The sequence below is a fragment of the Podarcis gaigeae genome (genome assembly GCF_964106915.1).
Source record: "Podarcis gaigeae genome assembly, chromosome: 5".
Taxonomy (NCBI): domain Eukaryota; kingdom Metazoa; phylum Chordata; class Lepidosauria; order Squamata; family Lacertidae; genus Podarcis; species Podarcis gaigeae.
The window spans coordinates 19,318,951-19,341,126 of NC_139681.1; the positions used below are offsets into that span (position 1 = coordinate 19,318,951).

The window sequence follows — 22,176 nt, forward strand, 5'->3', positions numbered from 1 at the left end:
ACCAGAGCAGCGCACGGAAACACCATTTACCTTCCCACCGGAGCAGTACCTATTTATCTACTTGCACTTTGATGTGCTTTTGAACTGCTAGGTTGACAGGAGAAGGGACTGAGCAACGAGAGCTCACCCCGTCACGGGGATTGAAACCGCCGACCTTCTAATCAGCAAGTCCTAAGCTCTGTGGTTTAACCCACAGCGCCACCCGCATCCCTACCACAGGGCTCTAAATCTCTTAGTTCCAGGCATGGAAAGGCTGAGCATGGGACCAGAGGTCTCAAGTAGTCATACACATGCCTGACCACCGAATTGCATCTGCATTCCCACAAATGACATTTGAATGACTTCTGCCACATATTACACAGTCTCATCCTGTTCCAACTTGCATGAACTGACAGATTGACTGAAGTATGACTGGAAGCAGTTCCCTTTTTAAGCTCATCTTGTGGAAAATAACTTTGTCGAAATGAAGGAGTCTCAAGGTTGTGCTTTTAAAAATCACAACAGATGCACAGATAGCAGCAGAGAATCACACTGTATGGTGCATGTGCACACCAGCCTCCCTCAAGTCACTCTGCCCACAGTATTTCTTGTCCCCTTTTTGTTCTTCTCACCACTTACACTGGGGTGGACAGAAGGTAGACCAGGATTTATTGGTAGATTTATAGGCGATTTGCCATAGATCGGCAAGGATATCTGATTCTAACTGCTTAACAATAGCAATCGAAAAACCACTGTTCCCACCTAAGTCCCCATCTGCCCTATGAATTTAAAGCAATATCATACCACTTTAATAGGCATGGCTCCTCCCAAAGAATCATGGGGACTGTAGTTTGTTAAGAGTGGAATAAGGGTTACCTAACAACTCTCAACACTCCTAACAACTAGTTCTCAGGATTCTTTGAGGGAAGCGCTATTTATAGTGGCATGGTACTGCTTTAAATGCATAGTGCAGATGGGGCCTAAATTAGGCTGGTGAAATGAAGAAAGCTAATTGGGAGTAGACTTTTGCATGGAAAGGACTCTGAGCTCAGTTAAGATCTGGTACTGGCAACAAGTTCCTGGACTCCGTATGTGCTCAGAGATAGCCTGTTCTTTCATTGTAGTTGCCTTGGTCTGGATGGTAGATCCTGAGCAGGGATAGTCAACATAGTGCCATCCAGATATTGTTGACTACAGCTTCCATCATCCATGGCAATTGGTCTTGCTAGCTGGGACTGATGACAGCTGTAGTCCAAACCTCCAGGCATTGCAGGGAGTTGGACGAGATGATCATCAGGGCCCCTTCCAACTCTACAGTTCTATGACAACATGTTGGCTATCCCTGGTCTTGGATCCGGTTTGGGTTTTTACAAGAACTCCAAGAAGCCAGAGACCTGCCAACCTCCGCCTTAGATTGCCTGCCAGCTTCTGTCCCACTTCCCATTTTCCACTCCAACCTAATGGCTGTTCTAACCAGGAGGAGGCTGCAAAAAACTGTATCGCTGTGATGGGTTTTCCAGCCTTCATCTGTAACATTGAAAATATAGGACATTATAGGCAATTGGCAACTCAAGCTGGTCCCCCAGCAGTGTCCCAAGGACCTCTCCTATTATTTGTGATGTGCTGATGAACAAACATAAAAAGAATCTGGTCTCACTGCAACTTTCTTGCCCAAGTTGTTTCTTCTGAAGTGAACCCTCAACATTTGTCTTTGAATTTTGTTTTAAGTGATGTTTTGGTGGCAACTTGTAGAAATACATTTATATAGCACACAAAGCATTATCATCACAATTGTCTTATAACACAGTAACCATTGGAAATAAGCCAGTATTATTATCCCCACATTTTGGGTGGGCAGCTGAGACTGAGAATATATATACAGTGGTACCTCGGGTTACATACGCTTCAGGTTACAGACTCCACTAACCCAGAAATAGTACCTCGGGTTAAGAACTTTGCTTCAGGATGAGAACAGAAATCGTGCTCTGGCAGTGCAGGGACAGCAGGAGACCCTATTAGCTAAAGTGGTGCTTCAGGTTTCAGGTTTCAGGTTAAGAACAGACCTCTGGAATGAATTAAGTACTTAACCTGAGGTACCACTGTATATGCCTTCCTTAAGACCACCTAATAAGTTTATGGCTGTAAGATTTCAACCATTGACCTGGACCACAGATCATTCTCTTAGCTACAATGTTACACCAACACTTGTCCTTTTTTTACTGTTTGCAAAGGACTGCAGAGATGCTATAGGTACTAAATGGAGAGCAGTTGGGATTAATATAATTTTTTAAAACCCTAAGTATGTAGTAGGTGATCACGTAGCATACCTGAATCATTGCCATTTTGAATTCCCATAGAGAAGTTGGTTGAACAGTTTTTAAAGGTGGAATCTCGTCTTCTCACCCACTTTTTCATTTCAATATATGTTTACTAATTGGGTAATCATTGCAGTTGCAGAGTGGGATGGTAGTTATTACTGGTTTAGGACTTGGGGGACATTATTGTTTCGTTCTGTTTTTCTTCTTGTTTTCATTCTGTATTTTGTGTTTGTTTTTTTGTATTTTTATGCTGTGAACCACCCTGAGATTTTTCGGATGAAGGGTGGTATACAATTTTTAAAGAGACAGACAGATTTATGATGATTTACAGAATGAAATGGTGTATATGGTGGAGATGGGAAAGCTTTTTGGGTGTTAATGTCAAATGCTCAGAAAACCATTCCAGAGTTGTTTTTATTTTGTTTTGTTTTAAAAAGTTTTACTTGAACACTCAAAAAGCCCAATTAATTTTTGGGCGAACCAGATCGCTTCCACCCATCCCCTGATGTCAGGGAGGACACTAGGCTACAACCTGACGCCTAGGTTTGCATGTGGAGGAAATATTTTTGTACAAAGTAGTAAGTATTCAATCCTGTGACACCCCTCCTCCATGGTCTGAAGTGGTACAGTCCAACCCTAGACATAGGCTTGCCCCCTCAGTAAGAAAGGGGCCATGGCATGAGATTTAGAACACATTTACAGTTGCCATGGAAATATAGCCTGGTGGGCAAGTTCTCCATCCCTTACCTGCTATGAAGTATTGTGCAGAACCAGTCATCGTCCCATGGTGGGTCACCAATGGTCACCAAGAATATGGACCTTCTTCTTCGGCGATCACTCATAGCCGAGTAAGATTGTCTTCCATAAACACGGTTTTAACAGTGAGTCCGTAAGTGACTGTGGAGACCAATTCTGGATCCACATGTCCTTCCACAGTGGGGACATTGGTTTCTGGGCTGGAGTTGACCACGGTGTGGTTTTGCCAAGTGTGCCTTCCTCTTAGCAAGTTTCTCCCTTGCATCTTGAGTTCAAGTGTCTTCAAAGCCCATGACACCTTTGGTAAAGGCTGTTCTCCAGCTGGAGCACTCACAGGCCAGTGTTTCCCAGTTGTCAGTGTTTATACTACATTTTTAAAGATTTGCCTTGAGACAGTATTTAAACCTCTTTTGTTGACCACCAGCATTACGCTTTCCATTTTTAAGTTCGGAATAGAGTAATTGCTTTGGAAGACGATCATCAGGCATCCGCACAACATGACCAGTCCAACAAAGTGGATGTTGAAGAATCAGTGCTTCAACACTGGTGATCTTTGCTTCTTCCAGTACACTGATATTAGTTCGCCTGTCTTCCCAAGTGATGTGTAAAATTTCATTACACAGAGTGGTGGTGGTGGGGCGCTGTTGACAACTACTTTTTAATAGTGGCCAAAGAGATTCCATTTCAAGGAAATACATCTTCATCAAGGGAAAAAGTTCAGGAGATGCTTCCTGTTGCTTTCAAACTTCAGCTAAGCCATTGTCAAGGAAATAACTCCTGATCACGCCCCCCCTCACCCCGACAAGAGAAAGTGCCTTGAAACACATTGGACACACTGAGCATTTATGAATAAATCACATAAGCTAATGCAGTAAGTGGAATTCCTTTGTAAACTATTATGTATATATATGATGAAGTAACATTTTTACTTAAAAACCCCACTCCCCCATATCGTTGCTGTTCGCATCCGTCTCGGGAGACAATGGAAGAGTGCGCCTTCAGGAGTAAAGTTGGATAGTTACAGTGCTTCTATTTTTTAATGTATTATATATTTTTTCTATTTTATTTATGAATTTCAGTTTTATACATTTCAATAAATTTACAATCATTTTAACATTTCAAAACTTGACTTCCTTCCCCCCTTTTCTGTGGTTCCTTAATTTTTAATATTTTCTGCATATCCAAATTAACTTAATTTGCTCATTTATTCATCTACTTTAAATATATACTCTTATAAAACTGCAGGTTATTACTATAATCCTGCCAATGTTCTTATCTGTTTACAGTTTGTAAATCTTCAGTAAAGCGTTTCCATTCTTTTATAAAAAGTTTGTTATATTGATTTCTTATTTCTCCGGTAAGTTTCGCCATTTGAGAGCCAGTGTGGTGTAGTGGTTAAGAGCGGTAGTCACATAATCTGGGGAACCGGGTTCGCGTCTCCACTCCTCCACCTGCAGCTGCTGGGTGACCTTGGGCCAGTCACAACTTCTGTGAAGTCTCTCAGCCCCACTCACCTCACAGAGTGTTTGTTGTGGGGGAGGAAGGGAAAGGAGATTGTTAGCCGCTTTGAGACTCCTTAAAGGGAGTGAAAGGCGGGATATCAAATCCAAACTCCTCCTCTTCTTCTTCTTCTTCTTCTTTTCTTCATATTCCATTAAGTTTTTGTATCCATTCTTCCTTTGCTGGGACTTCTTCTTTCCATTTTTGGGCAAGTAACATTCTTGCTGCTGTAGTCGCATACATGAATAAATTTCTATAGTTTGGGTAGTTCTGTCCCTATAATTCCCAAAAGCCTCCTCACTGATATAAACTGTATATGTTTGCCTCCAATCCATGAGGGGGAATTGATATCTTCAGAGAACTGTCCTTTTCTGCATCTATTGCTCTATAAAGACATTTTCTTAATTGCTATGTAAAATAAACAAGCACATATTCCACAAATTCAGGGCAACTGATATGCAAAGAGGTTTGGGGTTTGGGTGCGATGCATCTTTCCTCCAAAGACGTTCATATCAGGAAACCCAGCATGATTAAATATGATAATCATCTATAAAGGCGAGAAAATAATTCAAAAATGTGCATCCATAAGATTACAAGAACTTTTGGCAGGCAACACACGGAATGCCTTTGGGTCCATATATTAATTTGAAGCAAGACCCAGTCTTTAAACATCATGCTAATGCATTCATGATTATCTACAAGCAGTTGTGCCTGAAGTATAAATTATCGCTGCTCATCCAAAAGGAACACCTCTCCGAAGTTCTTTTTAAAACCTATCAATATGGCGCTTATTTATTACGCTGTCCTGTCCCAAAGGCTTGGAGCCAGTTCTATCATGTTCAAAACCACATTATATAAAGCAAATATATAACAAGGAACAAGACACCTGCAACATTTAGGCGAACAGCCCCCCAATACAGTATCAGCTAAATGTGGTTGCTAAGCAGCCACTACTCTATTGCCCAAACAGTAGAGTCGTGCTCTGGCAATAAACCTCAGTGCTAGGATGGCAAATATTTATTTCTATTGACCCCCATCCCTCACCTGATACATACCCACGACCTCATCTGGGCCTTGCCCCCAACATCCAGGCCATGAATGACACAATATACCTACCCATCTTTTCAGAGGGTTGTAGTATGGCTGTATTTCTCACTTTACAGACTAAAGTCCTCTCCCTGAAAGGCTGTTCAATTGAAGTCTCTTTTAGATAGACATAAGGAAACATAAACAGGGGTTGTCCCTCAAGTTAGTACCTGGACAGCAGACATGCATAATACCTGTCTCTATCTAAATTACAATCATTCTGAGTTTGCATGCAATTAGATACATAAAGGTAAAGGGACCCCTCACCGTTAGGTCCAGTCGCGAACGACTCGGATTGCGGGGCTCATTTCGCTTTACTGGCCGAGGGAGCCAGCGTACAGCTTCCGGGTCATGTGGCCAGCATGAATAAGCCGCTTCTGGCGAAACCAGAGCAGCGCATGGAAACGCCGTTTACCTTCCCACCGCAGGGGTACCTATTTATCTACTTGCACTTTGACAGGCTTTCGAACTGCTAGGTTGGCAGGAGTAGGCACCGAGCAACGGGAGCTCACCCCGCACGGGGATTCGAACCACCGACCTTCTGATCGGCAGGCCCTAGGCTCTCTGGTTTAGACCACAGTGCCACCCACGTCCCCTAATTAGATATATAAGCATATGAATTTTGATATTTTTACTTTGTCCCCCTTTTGGTGACAAAGTCCATCTTTTTTTTGCTGATGCATAAACAGCCACCCTATAGTACTGTCAGCATAGCATCCTGGATACTATGGTAAGCATGGGGCGAACGTGGCAAAACGCTATTGAGGCAAACGTGCGGGTCTCTTTCTATCTCGTCACCCCGAGTGTAAGCTCGCTTTCCAGCACAGTCGGTCGTTTACAGCCGGAAATCACTCAAGTCAAGAGTCATAGCTGTGATGGCAATCAAATTCCAGCTTGCAATACACAAAAGGACTCCCGCCCTCCTTTAGTGGCGAAATTGCCCCAGAGGGAAAGAGTTCAGCATGAACCTGCATGGCTGAATTAAAGTCAGCCAGTGGCACAATGTGGTTAATGTAGCTCCGCTCTGGGGAAGTGTTGTCTCTACCAGTGACATCCAATGTGAGGCCAGAGGGCAGAAAAGTTCTCTGTTAAGAATAAGGATGGGGAGGGGAGGACACTAAATATAACAGGAAACTGTAGGGTATGAGATGGGAATGCAAAGATTTAGATAGAAGTATCGTGTCAAGGCTAGATTATACAAGCAGCAGTATGGGAGGGAAGACCAGAAAAGATCACTAGAGAATGATACTGTGGACCCAAAGCTTTTTGCCCCAGTGTTTCCAGAAAACAAGGAAATGTGCTGAAGTTGTAGACATTGCTGCCATAGAGCTTACACACACCAGAAATACCTTATTTAAGCCCAACAGACCAGTTAGTTAAGACAGCATCTTTGCAAAATCTCTGTACGTTTACAAAGACAAAGCAGCAAAATCGTTTTGCTGAATTACAGAACACCGAGTTAAATTGGTGTTTGAAATGTGTAGAAACCACTCCACCCCCAAAGGAGTTTGTCAGAGCTTTGGGTTTTCAAGAAAATAACATCCCTTTTGACCAACTTCTATAATCTGTTTTGTGTTTGACTTGCTTTTAGTTGTTTTTATTTTTTTAGAGTTTGCAGAAAACTTATTAACTTTACTTGAAGTTTCATTTGTGTTGTCATTTCCCAAGGGCCCAATTCCCATAACAAATCCTCTGTGCAGGAAGGATCTTCTGAAGACTGCATATGCTCTGTGTGCGTGACAGCAGCTTAAAATCTGGACCTGTCAGAATTGATGTTCTCCACTCTTCCACCCCTTGTTTTAGCAGGTGGAGGGGTCTGGCTCGACAATCTCTTTTTAAACCCCCAACCAGCTGACAGCAGCACTGAATGGAAATGTAGAGACAAGCTAGATGACGATTCATTTCCAATCAACGTATTAAATTTAATGACAATAATTATTGGCGCATACTATTATGAATTGGCAGCCACCATCTCTACAAACAATGATCATTCTCTGCACTATATTGTGTGTGTGTGTGCGCAAGCAGAGTATGGTCAGCTGATTCATGCAGGGCGGGAAGAAAAGATCCTTTGATTGGCTCATACATGATAGAAGCACATCACATGATGAATCAACACAAAATTGTGGGGAACAGCTCATGAGAAACATTGTAAATAAGGCAAATGGAGGTTGTGGCTGGGGGTGTCGCATCTGTTACTGAGACAAGGAAGTCATTACTTAAAGTCGCCACAATCATACAACGTTCATGTGTGGATCAGCCCTTAGATTACTGGAAAGGATTCATCTTTCTGCATGATCTAGCAAGTTACATAAATGCAACAAAATGGTCTCAGGGTACCCTAGGTATGCATGAATGTTCAAATAGTTATGCTTTATTAAGAATATTTACAGCAGTTTTAGGTAGAGAATTCCATCAGTAAATGACCCTGAACGCACACCTTGAAAAATTATCTTTATTCACATCTACAGTACAGTATAAGAAAGCAACATTTTCCCATGCTACATGAAACTGTTCACATTTTGGAAGGGAACTTCCTTTTGGAAGCTTCTGGATTCTGAGTACCAACTTGTCTTGTATAACATTATTCACAAAACTGGGGATAGTGACCTGACATTCAGACCCGCTACTGGCTCAAAGAAGAATTTGCAAACTGCCATACAAAGCACAAACTGCAATCACACAGTGGTCTTTGTTGCCCCATAGCATCCCAAATACATAGTAGCTTGTAGTGAATTTAGGGGGGGGGGAATCATCTCGTTAGTACTCCAGCTTCATACCTTTTAGTCCATGGTGCTATTAACAGCTCAGCTCAGTTTTCATATGAGTTGCTACACTCAATTCCCTCTAGTGGTAGGAGAGATTTGGTAGTTCATGTTTAGATCTGGATCATCTTCTGGACTGGCTTCTACTCTAGTCTGGCTTTATCTGGAAGGCTCTGAAGTACTGTCTCCATCACAGTCTTCACCTTCAAAAAGGCATCCAGAAAATAAGCAAATGAGTGGTCATGAATGCTATTCTGGCTGCATTACCAATTTTGTTTATTTTATTTTATTATCACTATTTTTTCGTATGATCTTTCTTTGTATTCAGAATTTGTTTCTTTATGCCTAGCAAAAAAAGAATCATGCAATTTGCTATACATTATCCTTTTTCTTTAACAAAAAAGCAAACAAACCAGAAGATGACCTTAATTCCTATGTTGGGGGTAATACTAACAAGCACATACAAATAAAATTGTGAATCAGTTAAATCATTTGCTCTGATAAACAATGTACGGTAGTTTAGGACCGACGTGAAACGCATGAATCAATATGAACCAAAAAGGGATAATTTAAACAATAAGGGGGGGGGAGAGGGGCATTGCCTTCATTTCCTCATGTAGTTTTCCCCATCATGTTACTTGCTATAAAAGTATTAAAGGGTTCCAAGTACCTTCATTTACTTAAAAACTTTACTCACAAACTCTTCAACATTCAGCAATATGACAAGTGTCAGATATTACAAAAGTGAGTTTTGCAGCTTTCTTACCTACAGAATGCAATTCCACAATTCCCAGTCATTCCCATTAGCTCATCATTAGCATAACACTACTGTGTATTAATTAGGCTGGAGAAATAGTCAGTGTATCAGTGCCTGAACTTTAGCAGGTAAGATCATTCTCTGAATCTCCTAATAAATAAAATCAATGTGGGCCATGATCCCAATGCTAACCCCCAATAGCTCCTCCCCATTCAATTCACTACCATTTAGAGCCAATTTTGATTCCCACCCCTCTGTCTTCCTCTCTCTTTCTGTAGTTACTCGGTGGTGGAATCTACATGGAATGGAGTTGTGTGAAATGGCCCCAAAATATAAATAATTTCTTGGGCCACTCTCCCCCTTTTTTTCTAAGAGGTCGCCACACAAAGTGTACTTGGGAAGCAAACTTTAACAGAAAAGGATATGCACTACATATGACAGCAAACACAACCTATTTGACATCAACCCAACTGGAAATTACTTTGGACACTCTGGCAGATGTTTATCACAGCTGGTAGAAGCAGCAGAAATCTTTCCTATTACTATAGCTAATGCTTCTGACAGAAATCCAGGCAAAAACGTTAAGCGTCTTCCCTTTCATAGGGATTTGGTGTCCCACAATCCATGTTACAGGTTTTTGATGTAGCAGGGAAAATTATTGCTTTTAAAAACCAAACGCCGTCAGCTGAAGTTCACTGCGGATTAAGTACACAAAAGATAAACGCCTGCAGCAGTGGTGGATCAGTTGCGCACATCATGATCTCTCACTTATCCAGCCTCCAAACCCTACTTAGAGAGGCATGCAGCTCCAGTTTAAAACATGCCATCTGCTTGGTGTTTGGTGCTCTCCAGCTGCTACGTAGTAAGGGAAATATGGAAATCGGGGTTGTCGAAAATTAAAGGCCTTCTTGGGGGGTCTGCTTCCTTGTCAGCTTTATGCAGCAGCTTGAAAAGTCCAGTTCCAATGTTCATTGGGATACCCATAATGATGCACTCAGAAACGCCTAGAGAAGATCAAGAAAAAACGATTAAAGCCTCATATTTCCCATGCAATGTGCATCATGGACTTAAAGAAGCAAAGGTTGTTTAAGAGATTAGCTACAGTAATATTACATACTACAATCGTGAAGACTGATCTAACGCAATTATTACCTGCAAACCAACTTCACTACGTCAAGGCCATGGTGAAAAAAGGAGTAGGACAAGAGATTATTCCCTACTATGGGGCAACAGCAGAAAAGGCCATGCTCCACTTCCCCCATTTTCAGCCAGGATACATTTAGAGAGCTGTGGTTAGTGGCAAGATTCATCACCCAAGACACTTACCACACACTGAATCCTTCTGCCCAAAATATGCAGCGTCGAAGAGGTGATCTGCCGTCTTCTCAAACGAAGCAAGCATCAATACACTCTCCTTCATTTTTGCCAGGCCAAACCGAGTAATCCCCAGAACCTCACCCTAGTCCGAGAAAAGGAAGACAGCGGAACCTCATAAGCTAATTCATGCTCAACAAAGGCTTTGACTCTGTACGAAGAAGGCAAATCTATACGGTGGATGAAGTTGCATTTCTTGTCCTGGGCAAGTGTACACTGATAGCTATATGGATGCATAATAATTTGTCCAGCATGGTTGTTAATAAAGGAGATTTGGAACAATTGTCTTGCCCGCCTCCTCTCAAATACAACATATACATATATAACATATTTTTTACATATACAACAGCCTAAGACCTACCAAGCTTAGTTTCTTATCATTCTATTATATTAGGCCACTGATTCTTAAGTGCCAACTTCCCTTTCCCAGGCTGGTGGCCAATCAGGTGCGGGGAAATGCTAATGTCTCTTGCAATTGTTGGCAGCAGAGGCTGATCTCTCCCAGTCAACAAAGCAAGTGGAAAGAGTATGGTAGAGCGGCAGCTGACAGACCAGCCTGCTCACTCTGCCCACACTGCTCACTCTTGTGGCGATGGGCAGAGAGGAAGGAAACGGGGTACTTCAGTGGGGGGAGGGGGCAAAATATGTGTGGACATTCCTGGAAGGCCACATCCGAATGATTCACATATTACTGATTACTTGGACCAAAAGAAAAACAACCACCCTAAACCTTAATTTGGGCTTAGAAGATATACAGTGGTGCCCCGCAAGACGAACGCCTCGCAAGACGAAAAACCCGCTAGACGAAAGGGTTTTCCGTTTTGGAGGCGCTTCGCAAAACAAATTTCCCTATGGGCTTGCTTCGCAAGAAGAAAGCCCATAGGGAAATCTCTGGGGACCTCTTTTAAATGCTAGTGGTGGGGAGCAAAGCCTTTCCCCCCCCCTCCGGCCTTCAGAAGAGGTCCAGGAAGGCGGGCGGGGGCCGAAAGGCTTTGCTCCCCACCGCCAGCATTTTAAAAGCAGTCCGGGATAGCAGGGAAGCGCTTCCCGCTATCCCGGATGGCTTTTGAAGGCAGGCGGGGGGGGGGAGCAAAGACTTTTGCCCCCCGCCCACCTTCAGAAGAGGTCCTGGACCTCTTCTGAAGGCGGGCGGGGGGCAAAAGTCTTTGCTCCCCCCGCCTGCCTTCAAAAGCCCTCCGGGACAGCGGAGAAACGCGCTGCGTTTCTCCGCTCTCCCGGGAAGGCTGGCAGGGGGGAGCAAAGACTTTTGCCCCCTGCCGGCCTTCAGAAGAGGTCGGGGGACAGACTGTCCCCGGACCTGGTCTGAAGGCGGTTTCCATAGGAACACATTAATTGATTTTTAATGCATTCCTATGGGAAACCGTGCTTCGCAAGACGAAAAACTCGCAAGACGAAAAGACTTGCGGAACGAATTAATTTCGTCTTGCGAGGCACCACTGTACTGTATGTCAGTACAGTAAACGGATGCCCATCATGAGGCTCTTTGCTACGCAGGTGCCTAGGAAGGGAGTAAACCATGTGGATATCGCAGCAAGCAACACTCGTATAGGTGTTTCCCTGGTATTTTCTTCATTTACATTTATTTGAGGGAAGGAGAGCCAAGTGCATTGGTGGCAAAACAATGAAAAGGGAGAAAACAAACCTTGTATGTCATCAGGTCAGACAGCAGCATCACATGCCTCCGGTCAATGCTCATACCATGGTTTACCATAGTGTACTGAATCTCATTGATGATGGTGGTCCGGGCAGCCTCAATGCCCAAGGTTTTCTCGACCTAGGGGATTCAATTATGTGGTTTAGGGAAGTGGCAAAACATTCATTCCGCTGGCACATAAGCACTGTGATTTTCCAAAGCAACTCCTTCCCCCAAACTACAATCATTCCCACATATTTTCGCTTAAAAATTGCCCTGGCTTGCACCCGAGCTTGCCCCTGCCTCCTTACAGGCAGTATCTTCCAGTGGTAGCATTTTTCTTCATTATCACACTTAGAATGCCTATAGAATGCTGGTTTTGACCTATAAAGCCTTAAATGGCTCAGGACTGCAATACCTCAAAGACTGCCTCTTTCCATATGAACCTACCTGGACCATGAGATCATCTTCCGAGGCCCTTCTTCACGTGCCTCCTCCTCCTTGAGAGGTCTGGAGGGTGGCAACACGAGAATGGGCCTTCTCTGTAGTGGCTCCCTGTCTGTGGGATGCTCTTCCCAGGGAAGTTCGCCTGGTGCCTTCAATATAGTGCCAGGCAAAAATGTTCCTTTTTAACCAGGCCTTTGGTTGATCTGATTGACAGCCTATGCCCTTTTAAAATGTGGTTTTTTTGGGGGGGGGGGAGCTATTGGGTTGTTGCTTTTATTTTTATTATGTATTTTGTGGTTTTATATCTGTGAACGACCCTGGGTATATGAAATATATAAATTCAATAAATAATAATAATAACGCTTTCTGAGTGTTCAGAGTGTTTCCCTATATTACCTTGCTGCAATCTGTATTAACCCCATATTGTAGATTGTGTAGGGGGGGAGAAGTTAGTCTTGAGAGAACATGGCCTGCCTTAGACCACCTAGGACAGGGGTCAGCAAACCTTTTCAGCAGGGGGGCAGTCCACTGACCCTCAGACCTTGGGGGGGGGCCCGACTATATATATATATTTTTTTGGGGGGGTGAACGAATTCCTATGCCCCACAAATAACCCAGAGATGCATTTTAAATAGAATGACACATTCTACTCATGTAAAAACATGCTGATTCCTGGACTGTCTGCAGGCTGGATTTAGAAGGTGATTGGGCCGGATCCGGACCCCAGTCCTTAGTTTGCCTACCCATGACCTAGGAAATTCATGGAAAAGGTGACATTTGAACCAAGAACTTCCACAGGCTCCATCGCTCAACCACTATGCCACACACTGCTAGCTCATATCGCCAATGCCCTCTTGATGGCTACCTCGTAAGTGTTGTTCGAAGTAGTCCTTGTTCCTTTGACTCCATGCGTGGCCATGACAGCTCGTAGGTTGTCACCTTCCACCAGCAGCTTGTACTTCTCCTTCCCACTCTGCTCATCGATATGAATGACAGCGCGAGACACTTCCGGGATACCCTGCACAACCACCTTTATGTAGGAAAGGAAATCAAAAAAAGTGTCTAGAAGACAGATACCCTAATAAATGCTTCTTGCTATAGACCAGATATCGCAATCAAAACCCCACTCTTTGCCCTCCTTGCTCTTTCCTACAGTGACTGTTTAATATTGCCTAAACTGGAAGTGACACACCTGTAGCCCTCCAGATGCAGGTGACTCCCAGCTCCCATCCGTCCCAAGCCTGCATAGCCTAATGGTCAGAGATAATGGGAACTAAAATCAAGCAACATTGGGATGACTGCAGGTTAGCTTCCACCCCTGGCTCTTCATATTTGCTTGGGAGTTCCACGGATGTGTGTTGTGACTGTGAAGGAAAGCAGTCAGAACACTCGAAGGCAAGGAGTCCACATAACTAGGGCTCCCAATCTGCAACATAAAAACAGAATTCCTACAAAGGTCTTCAGGGACTTCTGTACTTCGAGCCTTTTCACTTGGTGTGTGCATTTTTGCAACCCAAAGAATACGCATCCAGCACAGATCAGTCTACTTCAATTAGGCACTCAACTGATTTTGTTACATAGTTATTTGATTTCTTTATTGGAAAGGAAAGGAAATAGTTTGGCTTTGGTAGGGAACTGGCTGTTTTTGAAAGGCCAAGCTATTTTCAATGCAATTGCAACCAAACAGAATCAGTTTCTTCAAACACCTCCTCCCACTGGTTTCTTCCTCTTCCCCCAGTTTCTGCATGCCACTCTCTGCTCTTCATTATTTCCTTGGCTCCTCTGCATCCTCTTCAAGGGTCCCCTTCTCCTGTCCACCCTCTTTCTCTCCTTACCCCATTCCTCCAGCTCCTGTCTCTTCAGCCTGTCAGGCTCCCTTTCCTTCAGCAAACCTCAGCCCTGAGCTCCCTTTCCCTAAGCTTCCATCTATTGCTCAGCTTCTTTGTGACATCATTCTTCTTTGTGACATCATTACTACTCAGCCAATGGGCACCAAAGGCTTCACTGCTTTGACAAAATAGTGAGTGTGCTCACTGTAATTAAGAGAAGCCACCACTTATCACTCCTTCAAGCAAATTTGTGAAGTTATCCTTAAGAGGAACTTCCCAAAGAGCTTCAGTAAAACTAACTCAGTACCCTGAAGGTTTAGCACCTAATTTATTACACTGAAAGGGAGAAACGAGCTAAGAGGAAGGCACGTTTGGCAAATCCTCACCGTGATCAACTCCCGCCCAGAAACCTATGTCCCCACTATGAAAGGCTGTGTGGATCCAGAACTGACCTCCACAGTAACTTATGGACTCACTGTTAATACCGTGTTCATGGAAGACAACCTTACTCGGCCATGAGTGATCGCCAAAGAATTACACTGTGATCTCCAGTATTATTTTTTGAATGACTGAAGGCATTTTATTGTACTTTACTGTGTGTGTGTGTGTGTGTGTGTGTGTGTGTATGTGTGTGTGTGTGTGTGTGTGTGTGTGTGTATATATATATATATATATATATATATATATATATATATATATTATAATGCAGGTCATGGCTTAGGGAGCCTTTCGGCTGAAAAATGGTATGTAATAAAATCTGATCTCTCTACATATACATACAAACACATGCAAAATAGAGATCATGATATAAAATAGGCTCATCCAACAGCAAGAGGGCAATACCCAGATCAGCTTCTGTTAAATATGCACAACTTTATAAAGGTACAAGATGCCCAATATGTTTTCAAATTACAAAAGCTTCTTCAGGGGAAAAACGGAAGAAGAAAGAAATGAAACAGGGGTATTCTTAGCAGAGGTTTTCAAGAATTCTCACACTAATGCAGTGAATCCTTTGAATGCTGTGATCTGAGCACATGCATTTGTTGTCGAGCATCACACACGGAAGGTGGAAAGTCCTTACTTTTGGTAGCTCTTCTTTCAGAGACTGCAAGACATAGTACATTGAACTCTTGCTGTTCTCTCGGGGAGTAATGCAGACGACGGCCTCACCGTGAACAGCTACATCCCCAGGCTTCACTCTCAGCTTCGAGACACAAATAGAATACCGCACAGTCTCCGCATTAACCTGTGTCACAAATGTCACTTTGTTATTTGCATAATTATTTCGACACTGGGCGCAGTTCCGCGGGCATGCAATTTGTTACACGGTGTCCAAAACACTAGTCTGGCAAAAGCTCTGCAAGCCATTATTTGACGGCCTTCACAAGATGCTATTCTATTCGGCCAGGCGATGTTCGCTACTGCCCAGGAGCCCAAAAAATATTCAGTTCTGAAATATGTGAATGTCCATTTCAGCCTCATGCTACTGAAGACTGAGGGAGGCTTTGGGCGGCACAACTGACCCATACACCCTCTTCTTACATTTTCAATGTAATGTTGGAAGTAAGGACTCCCAGGTACGCTCCCCTTCCATGCTCCTCAAGTTGGGTACATGAATTACAGTCATTCAACATATTGCACAGATGTGCAACTTCAGATTGCAACTGGTTGTGCTGAGTGCCATTTCAATTGACCTTGTACAGATAAAAAGGATGTACTGAACTGAGAGAGGATTGCTCTAAACCTTTCTTTCTTATATGCTAATGTATTGTAAGAGAGGTCTTTTGACTAGGTAGAAGCTGTTTTACCACTGCAGGACTTTCCCAACTCATTCTGTGCCATGTGTAGCTTCAGCCTCAAACAGGGAAATTAACAGGAGGTCAGAACTCTCTAATTTCATCTGGCTAACACTGGTGATTGATTTGATTGATTGTATTTCTAGGCCACTTTTCATTCAAATGAATCTCAAAGCGGCTTACAACCAATAAATAACCATAACATAATAAAGCATAATAGCACACAATACAGCATAATAGCACATAATACAAAACATAATACAGCATACATCATATAAAATAATTAACAAATGATCAGTTGCAAGCTATAAAAAACTAAACAGCAACTAAAAAAATAAGCTAAACCTCACAATTAAGGCAAGTCATATGATTAACAAATCAACGCAGCATTTAGAATCTATAAAACAATATTAAAAACATTAACAACATAGCAATTAAAATTTAAGCTAAGCACTATGTTCACTCACACAATCTCTGCACCCCCATGACTCATAACCTTTTACTCTGTTCAGTTCATTAAAATACACACATGCGAATCATGCCTATTGTTAAGCCAGCTCAGCCAGATGTTTGCTGGCTGGGGTCCTCAAGTTGCAGGCCATGGTGGAGATGGTGGGGCTCTCAGGCCTACCACCAGTGGTAAGGTGGAGGTTGTCTCTGGGTAGCCTGCCTAGGCACTGTTGAGTAGGAACTTGCCCACATTGCTTTCAATAATCAGGAGGTCCATTCCCACTTGAGGAAGTCCAAGACAAGCCTGTCCCTCTGAAGCAGTGAGTGGCAACTGCATTTGGCACGGTAGATGCAAATAGAGGAGGTAAAGGTAAAGGGGCCCCTGACCATTAGGTCCAGTCATGATCGACTCTGGGGTTGCAGTGCTCATCTCGCTTTATTGGCCGAGGGAGCCGGCATACAGCTTCCGGGTCATGTGGCAGGCATGACTAAGCCACTTCTGGCGCAACCAGAGCAGCGCACGGAAATGCCGTTTACCTTCCCGCCGCAGTACCTATTTATCTACTTGCACTTTGAGGTGCTTTCAAACTGCTAGGCTGGCAGGAGCAGGGACTGAGCAATGGGAGCTCACCCTGTCACGGGGATTTGAACTGCCAACCTTCTGATCGGCAAGTCCTAGGCTCTGTGGTTTAACCCACAGCGCCACTCTCGTCCCTCCCTGCTCTGGCACAGAACTCACTGGGCCATCTCTGGCTATCCACTGCCTCGTAACCTAACCACCATGATTTGCAGCTATTCACTGCCCGTTGCCATGTTTGGACTAATAAGAGAAGCGTGGTGGCAAGAGCAACCCAACGCTGTTGAAGAGAGATTACTTGGGGCCATATGGGCTCACGGATTACAGGGGTGGATGAACTGCGGGGGCCCTCAAGAGAGCAGAAATTGATGCATTAGTCGGGTCTGAGACAATATTAGTTTTACATGCCCTAAAGAGATCAGTGCAAATCACTCCAGGAATTGCCTGCTCAGAATTTCATCAGAAATTTATTTAAAATATTGTCTGCACAGCAGCTGCAAGCCAAGTTCTATGAGCCAGCTTACATGGTCAGAGTAATTACATAGTGCAGATTATTGTTAAGATGCACCACTTTGGACCACAGGTGTAAATGACATTTGGATGCTTCTGCATATGAGAAACAACAACCAGGCATTCTGGGGTTACAAATCCTGGTGCAGACAGGGATGGAGGAAAATTTCATTTAGTCTGAATTTTCAAAAACACTGACCTACTTCACACCTCCAGACTAATGCGCAAATCGGAGTGCAATTATCCTTTGGATTTTGCATTTTTCCAAATTTTGCAACGCAGTTTTCATCTCAAAAGAAAAGGCATACCAACATACAGATTTCTATTTTTTTATCCTGAAATATGCATGTTGATATATATAGGCATGTTGATATATATATAACTACATATATATATATTCTGCGTAGATATTCAAATATGAATTTAGATACTACAGTCGTACCTTGGAAATTGAACAGAATCCGTTCTGGAAGTCTGTTTGACTTCCAAAACATTCAGAATCCAAAGCGCGGCTTCTGATTGGCTGCAGGAAGCTCCTGCAGCCAATCAGAAGCTGCGGAAGCCCCGTCGGACGTTCAGCTTCCCAAAATAGTTCACAAACTGAAACTATGAGGAGCTGCTGCCAATCGATGTAGACCTTACTTTGTTACATGGACCAATGGGCAAAATCTTTATAAGGTAGCTTCCTATGTTCCTATGAATAAATGTGTGTGAAACTGACGTAGGCTGGAAACAGAAAGACAGCTAGACTGATCCATCTGCTCCCTGCTCACTTCAAATCTGGTTAGGGGGAAACTAGCAGACAACATTAATTCTCTTTGAAAATGTGCATAGATGCATGCTGCAGAAGCAATTAACATATTGAAGGTACCACAGAGCAATAACTAGAATAAATTAAAGCACTACAGAAAAAGCCACGCTAATTTTCACTGCGGTATCTACCCTGCCTGAAGGCACCCCTGTGGCAAATCAGTTCCTCGAACACAGTATCAGTGGAAAGGGGACACACTCACTTCCAGCCTCAGCAGCCTAATCCGCTCTAACGAAAGCTTGACGAGAATGAAACAGTCGTCAGGAAGGAAAACCTCTTCAATGTACTCTGAAATCTGAAAGTCAAAAAGAGAAATTCAACCATGCTCATTGTTTAATAAGCATCACAGCAGTGCAGAACCATAATGGGAAATATTGTATATTAAGCAACAATAAGGCTCCGTCTACCTCTCCCAGTAGTGTCTTCTCTATTCTTCCTTTAACCAAACGGGCAAAGTCTGGATCATCGTCCGTGTCAAGGTGGGCTGTGATAATTGGCGTACTATAGATAAGTAGCAAAAGCATATCGTTGTTAAAAGCTTACTGGTTTATTACCTTTCCGTACCATGAACATTACTAATAATTCTATTTTATATATCGAGAACTAAACATTGTACGAAACTACTTATGATGCCCATACATTTAAAATCTAAAAAAAAATCCACAAACTGCATCTCTGCAGTTATCTGCTGTGGTATTAACTCACTCTGCTGAAATTTGTTGCTTTTCGGTAAGAAGAATCCCAAACCAATTATTTCAAGGATACTGAATCTTGCTCATAGCTTGGAAGACGTAGCACAACACTTTTGTGTGAATGGAGGTTCCTCTTATGAGCCATGACCTTGTTCGCACAGTATCTTGACTTCGTTAATCAAGAGTCTACTAATTATAGTGCAATCAGCTACTAAATTGACCCCCTTTTATCTTGCTGCCTTAGGTCGAGGTAGCAAATGGCAGGTACAGTGTAACTTTTTAGGTTCAGTTATTTTTGTGCTTTGATCAACAGGTAGGCCTAAGAAATAACTCTCTACCTTAAAAAAAAGGTCTCATTTTGTTGGATCAAGAGAGTAACAAATACCTTGAACCCCTATAAATGAGAGCATTTAGCAGCCACCCAAGATAAGGGATATCATCCCGCAGCTTATCCCCCCCCCCCGTAGGCAACTTGCCAGCAGAAGTTGAGTTACTCAACTTGTTTCCTTATCAGAAGACAAATGTTTGTGTTATAGGCAAGAATTACTGGATAGATCAAATGTTGTTGTTATCCTGCTCCTGTCAGTTTCTGTTTATTATAGTGGCCAGGCTCTGACTCCAGCTAGCAAGCTGACACACACACACAGAGAGAGACCTCCCTCTGTTATAATTAAATCTGCCATTCAAATATCAAGATGAGAATAAAATCTGGCTTCAGTACCTGATGGCTTTGGAGGCATTGATGATCTCTTTGATTCTCGGCACCCCTAGCGTGATGTTCATTGAGGCAACCCCAGCAAAATGGAAAGTTTTCAGAGTCATCTGTGTGCCAGGCTCTCCGATACTCTGAGCGCACAGAGCTCCCACTGCAGAGCCAGGTTCCATCTGTGCCCTAGGTTATAAAACCAAGAAAACTTTTGTATTTATTAATTTTCACACTTGCGAGTCTACTCTAGGGAGTTCCTGGCTGAGCTGGCCTCTAAGGACCAAGATCCCCATTCTCTGAACCCAGAAAGTTCAGTGTGGCACTATGGAATCATAAAACCCACTTCTTTAAACCCTGGTGGAAGACAAGAAGCTGTGTCGCAGCCTAGGAGCACAGACAGCTCAAAATCTTTCTGTCACCTTTTTTTTTGCGTTCTAAGAATTCATCAGGCACTGGCTGCACACTTTCAACTATATATTATATAATGGTCAAACACTCTATTTTAAGAAAGTGAAAGCACAGGTGTTCAGGAGAGCCGTGCATTTAATACACATTTTGTTTTTCTCCCTGATCCTTCAGAATCACAAAGTCCCAAGATCAGCTGCTTGAAACTTTTCCCTCATAAGCCTCATGGCATATGCCCCCTACGCTCAGTAGACGGTACCACACTTCTAGAAGATAAAGAAGCTATTGCACTGTGCTGGAAAGAACATTACCAACATCTCCTTAACCACAACCCGACCCCCCTCCCTGTAGCTGCTGAGGTCCTCTCACAAATTCCGCAAAAACAAGTTAGAGATGAGCTTGCAGTATCTCCAGATCTGGGAGAATTGTGTACAGCTATTAACTAAATGGAAAACAAAGCCATCGGACCTGATGGGATACCTGCTGAAGTCTTCAAAGTGGGTGGAATTGAACTTAAACAACAACTTCACAAGCTCATCGAAAAAATCTGGGAGAGAGAAGAGATCCCAGCAGACTTTAGGGATGCCAAAATTATCAACCTCTTTAAAAAAGGTGATAGAATGGATTGCGGAAACTATCGAGGCATCTCTTTATTAGTTGCGGCAAAGTTGCGGCAAATTCTCGCAAGGATCTTAGCAAACTGTCTCCTAACAATATCCAAGTCTCCTAACAATATCCAAGTCTCCTAACAATATCCAAGTCTACCCTTCCTGAATCCCAAAATGGTTTTCGGCCTTCTAGGGGGACAGTGGACATGATTTTCACTGCTCAACAGCTTCAAGAAAAATGCAGAGAGCAAAACCAACCCCTGTATATCCAGTTACAGATAGGTAGCTGTGTTGGTCTGCCATACCGTATCTGAAGAAGTGTGCATGCACACGAAAGCTCATACCAAGAACTAACATAGCTGGTCTTTTAAGGTGCTACTTAAAGGAATTTTTTTGTTTTAACCCCTGTATATGGCATTTTTTGACCTGACAAAGGCCTTCGACAATGTAAATCGTAATGCCCTGTGGACTGTCCTTCTGAAAATTGGCTGCCCAGATAAATCTGTAAACATCCTCCAACTCCTCCAGGAACAATCAGGGTCTGCTATATATAATTACCCTATTTTGAAATGCCTTCAAAGGCAGACAAAATGTTTTTTTACCCTATAATAAAACATATCAACCATTTGACAGCAAATAACAATACGGGGACAGTGAACACTAGAAGCACCAAGGCTATGAACCCCATGACATGAAAAAGGTGTCTTATTATATCAACATGAGTTCATTTGGTAGATGAGATTCAATTGGTGCCCTTACCAAGGTCACTGGACCAGCCCCGATCTGAATACCCCAATGAATATTATCAGCACTGTCGTTTTCTTGTGCACAGGCTAAGTGATGTCAGCCAAGGAGGTCAACATCAAACAATTATTTTAAATCCCATTTGTTAACCATCCTCATCTGGCAGGGCAAAGCTAAGGCTCCAAGATGCACAGAGTCACAGCAGCAATATGCTTAGCGAGAGACCTTATGCAACGAAGCAAGTAGAAGATCAGAGGACAGCTGTCACCCTTAGTTAAATCCCAGCGAAACAATCCTACGGCATATTATGGACCTTCTCTACATAAAGCAAATCAACTCACAGAGCAGTAACAGCCTCAAGACTAGTACTGTCTTCTTCCAGTATAAAAAAAGCCTCAGCCTTCTCAAAACC

At 43.0% G+C, this 22,176-nt stretch overlaps 1 protein-coding gene across 4 annotated transcripts in view; it reads right to left on the minus strand.

Annotated features, from left to right (window-relative positions):
• Window positions 1-7,987: 7,987 nt before the first annotated feature.
• POLR3A (RNA polymerase III subunit A) overlaps window positions 7,988-22,176 on the minus strand; it is a 48,051-nt gene continuing 33,862 nt past the window's right edge. For 2 of the 4 annotated variants that reach the window (XM_083738241.1, XM_083738240.1), the window contains 8 exons: window positions 20,023-20,193; window positions 19,017-19,110; window positions 18,812-18,904; window positions 15,547-15,711; window positions 13,502-13,666; window positions 12,199-12,330; window positions 10,488-10,620; window positions 7,988-10,165 (listed from right to left, as the gene is read on the minus strand). In XM_083738241.1, the coding sequence (XP_083594367.1) occupies window positions 10,017-10,165; window positions 10,488-10,620; window positions 12,199-12,330; window positions 13,502-13,666; window positions 15,547-15,711; window positions 18,812-18,904; window positions 19,017-19,110; window positions 20,023-20,193 (1,102 nt within the window). In that variant the 3' untranslated portion in view covers window positions 7,988-10,016. Of the gene's footprint in view, window positions 10,166-10,487; window positions 10,621-10,678; window positions 10,759-12,085; window positions 12,331-13,501; window positions 13,667-15,546; window positions 15,712-18,811; window positions 18,905-19,016; window positions 19,111-20,022; window positions 20,194-22,176 lie in introns of those variants that run through there. The other 2 variants (XR_014564031.1, XR_014564032.1) reach the window with 1 other exon arrangement.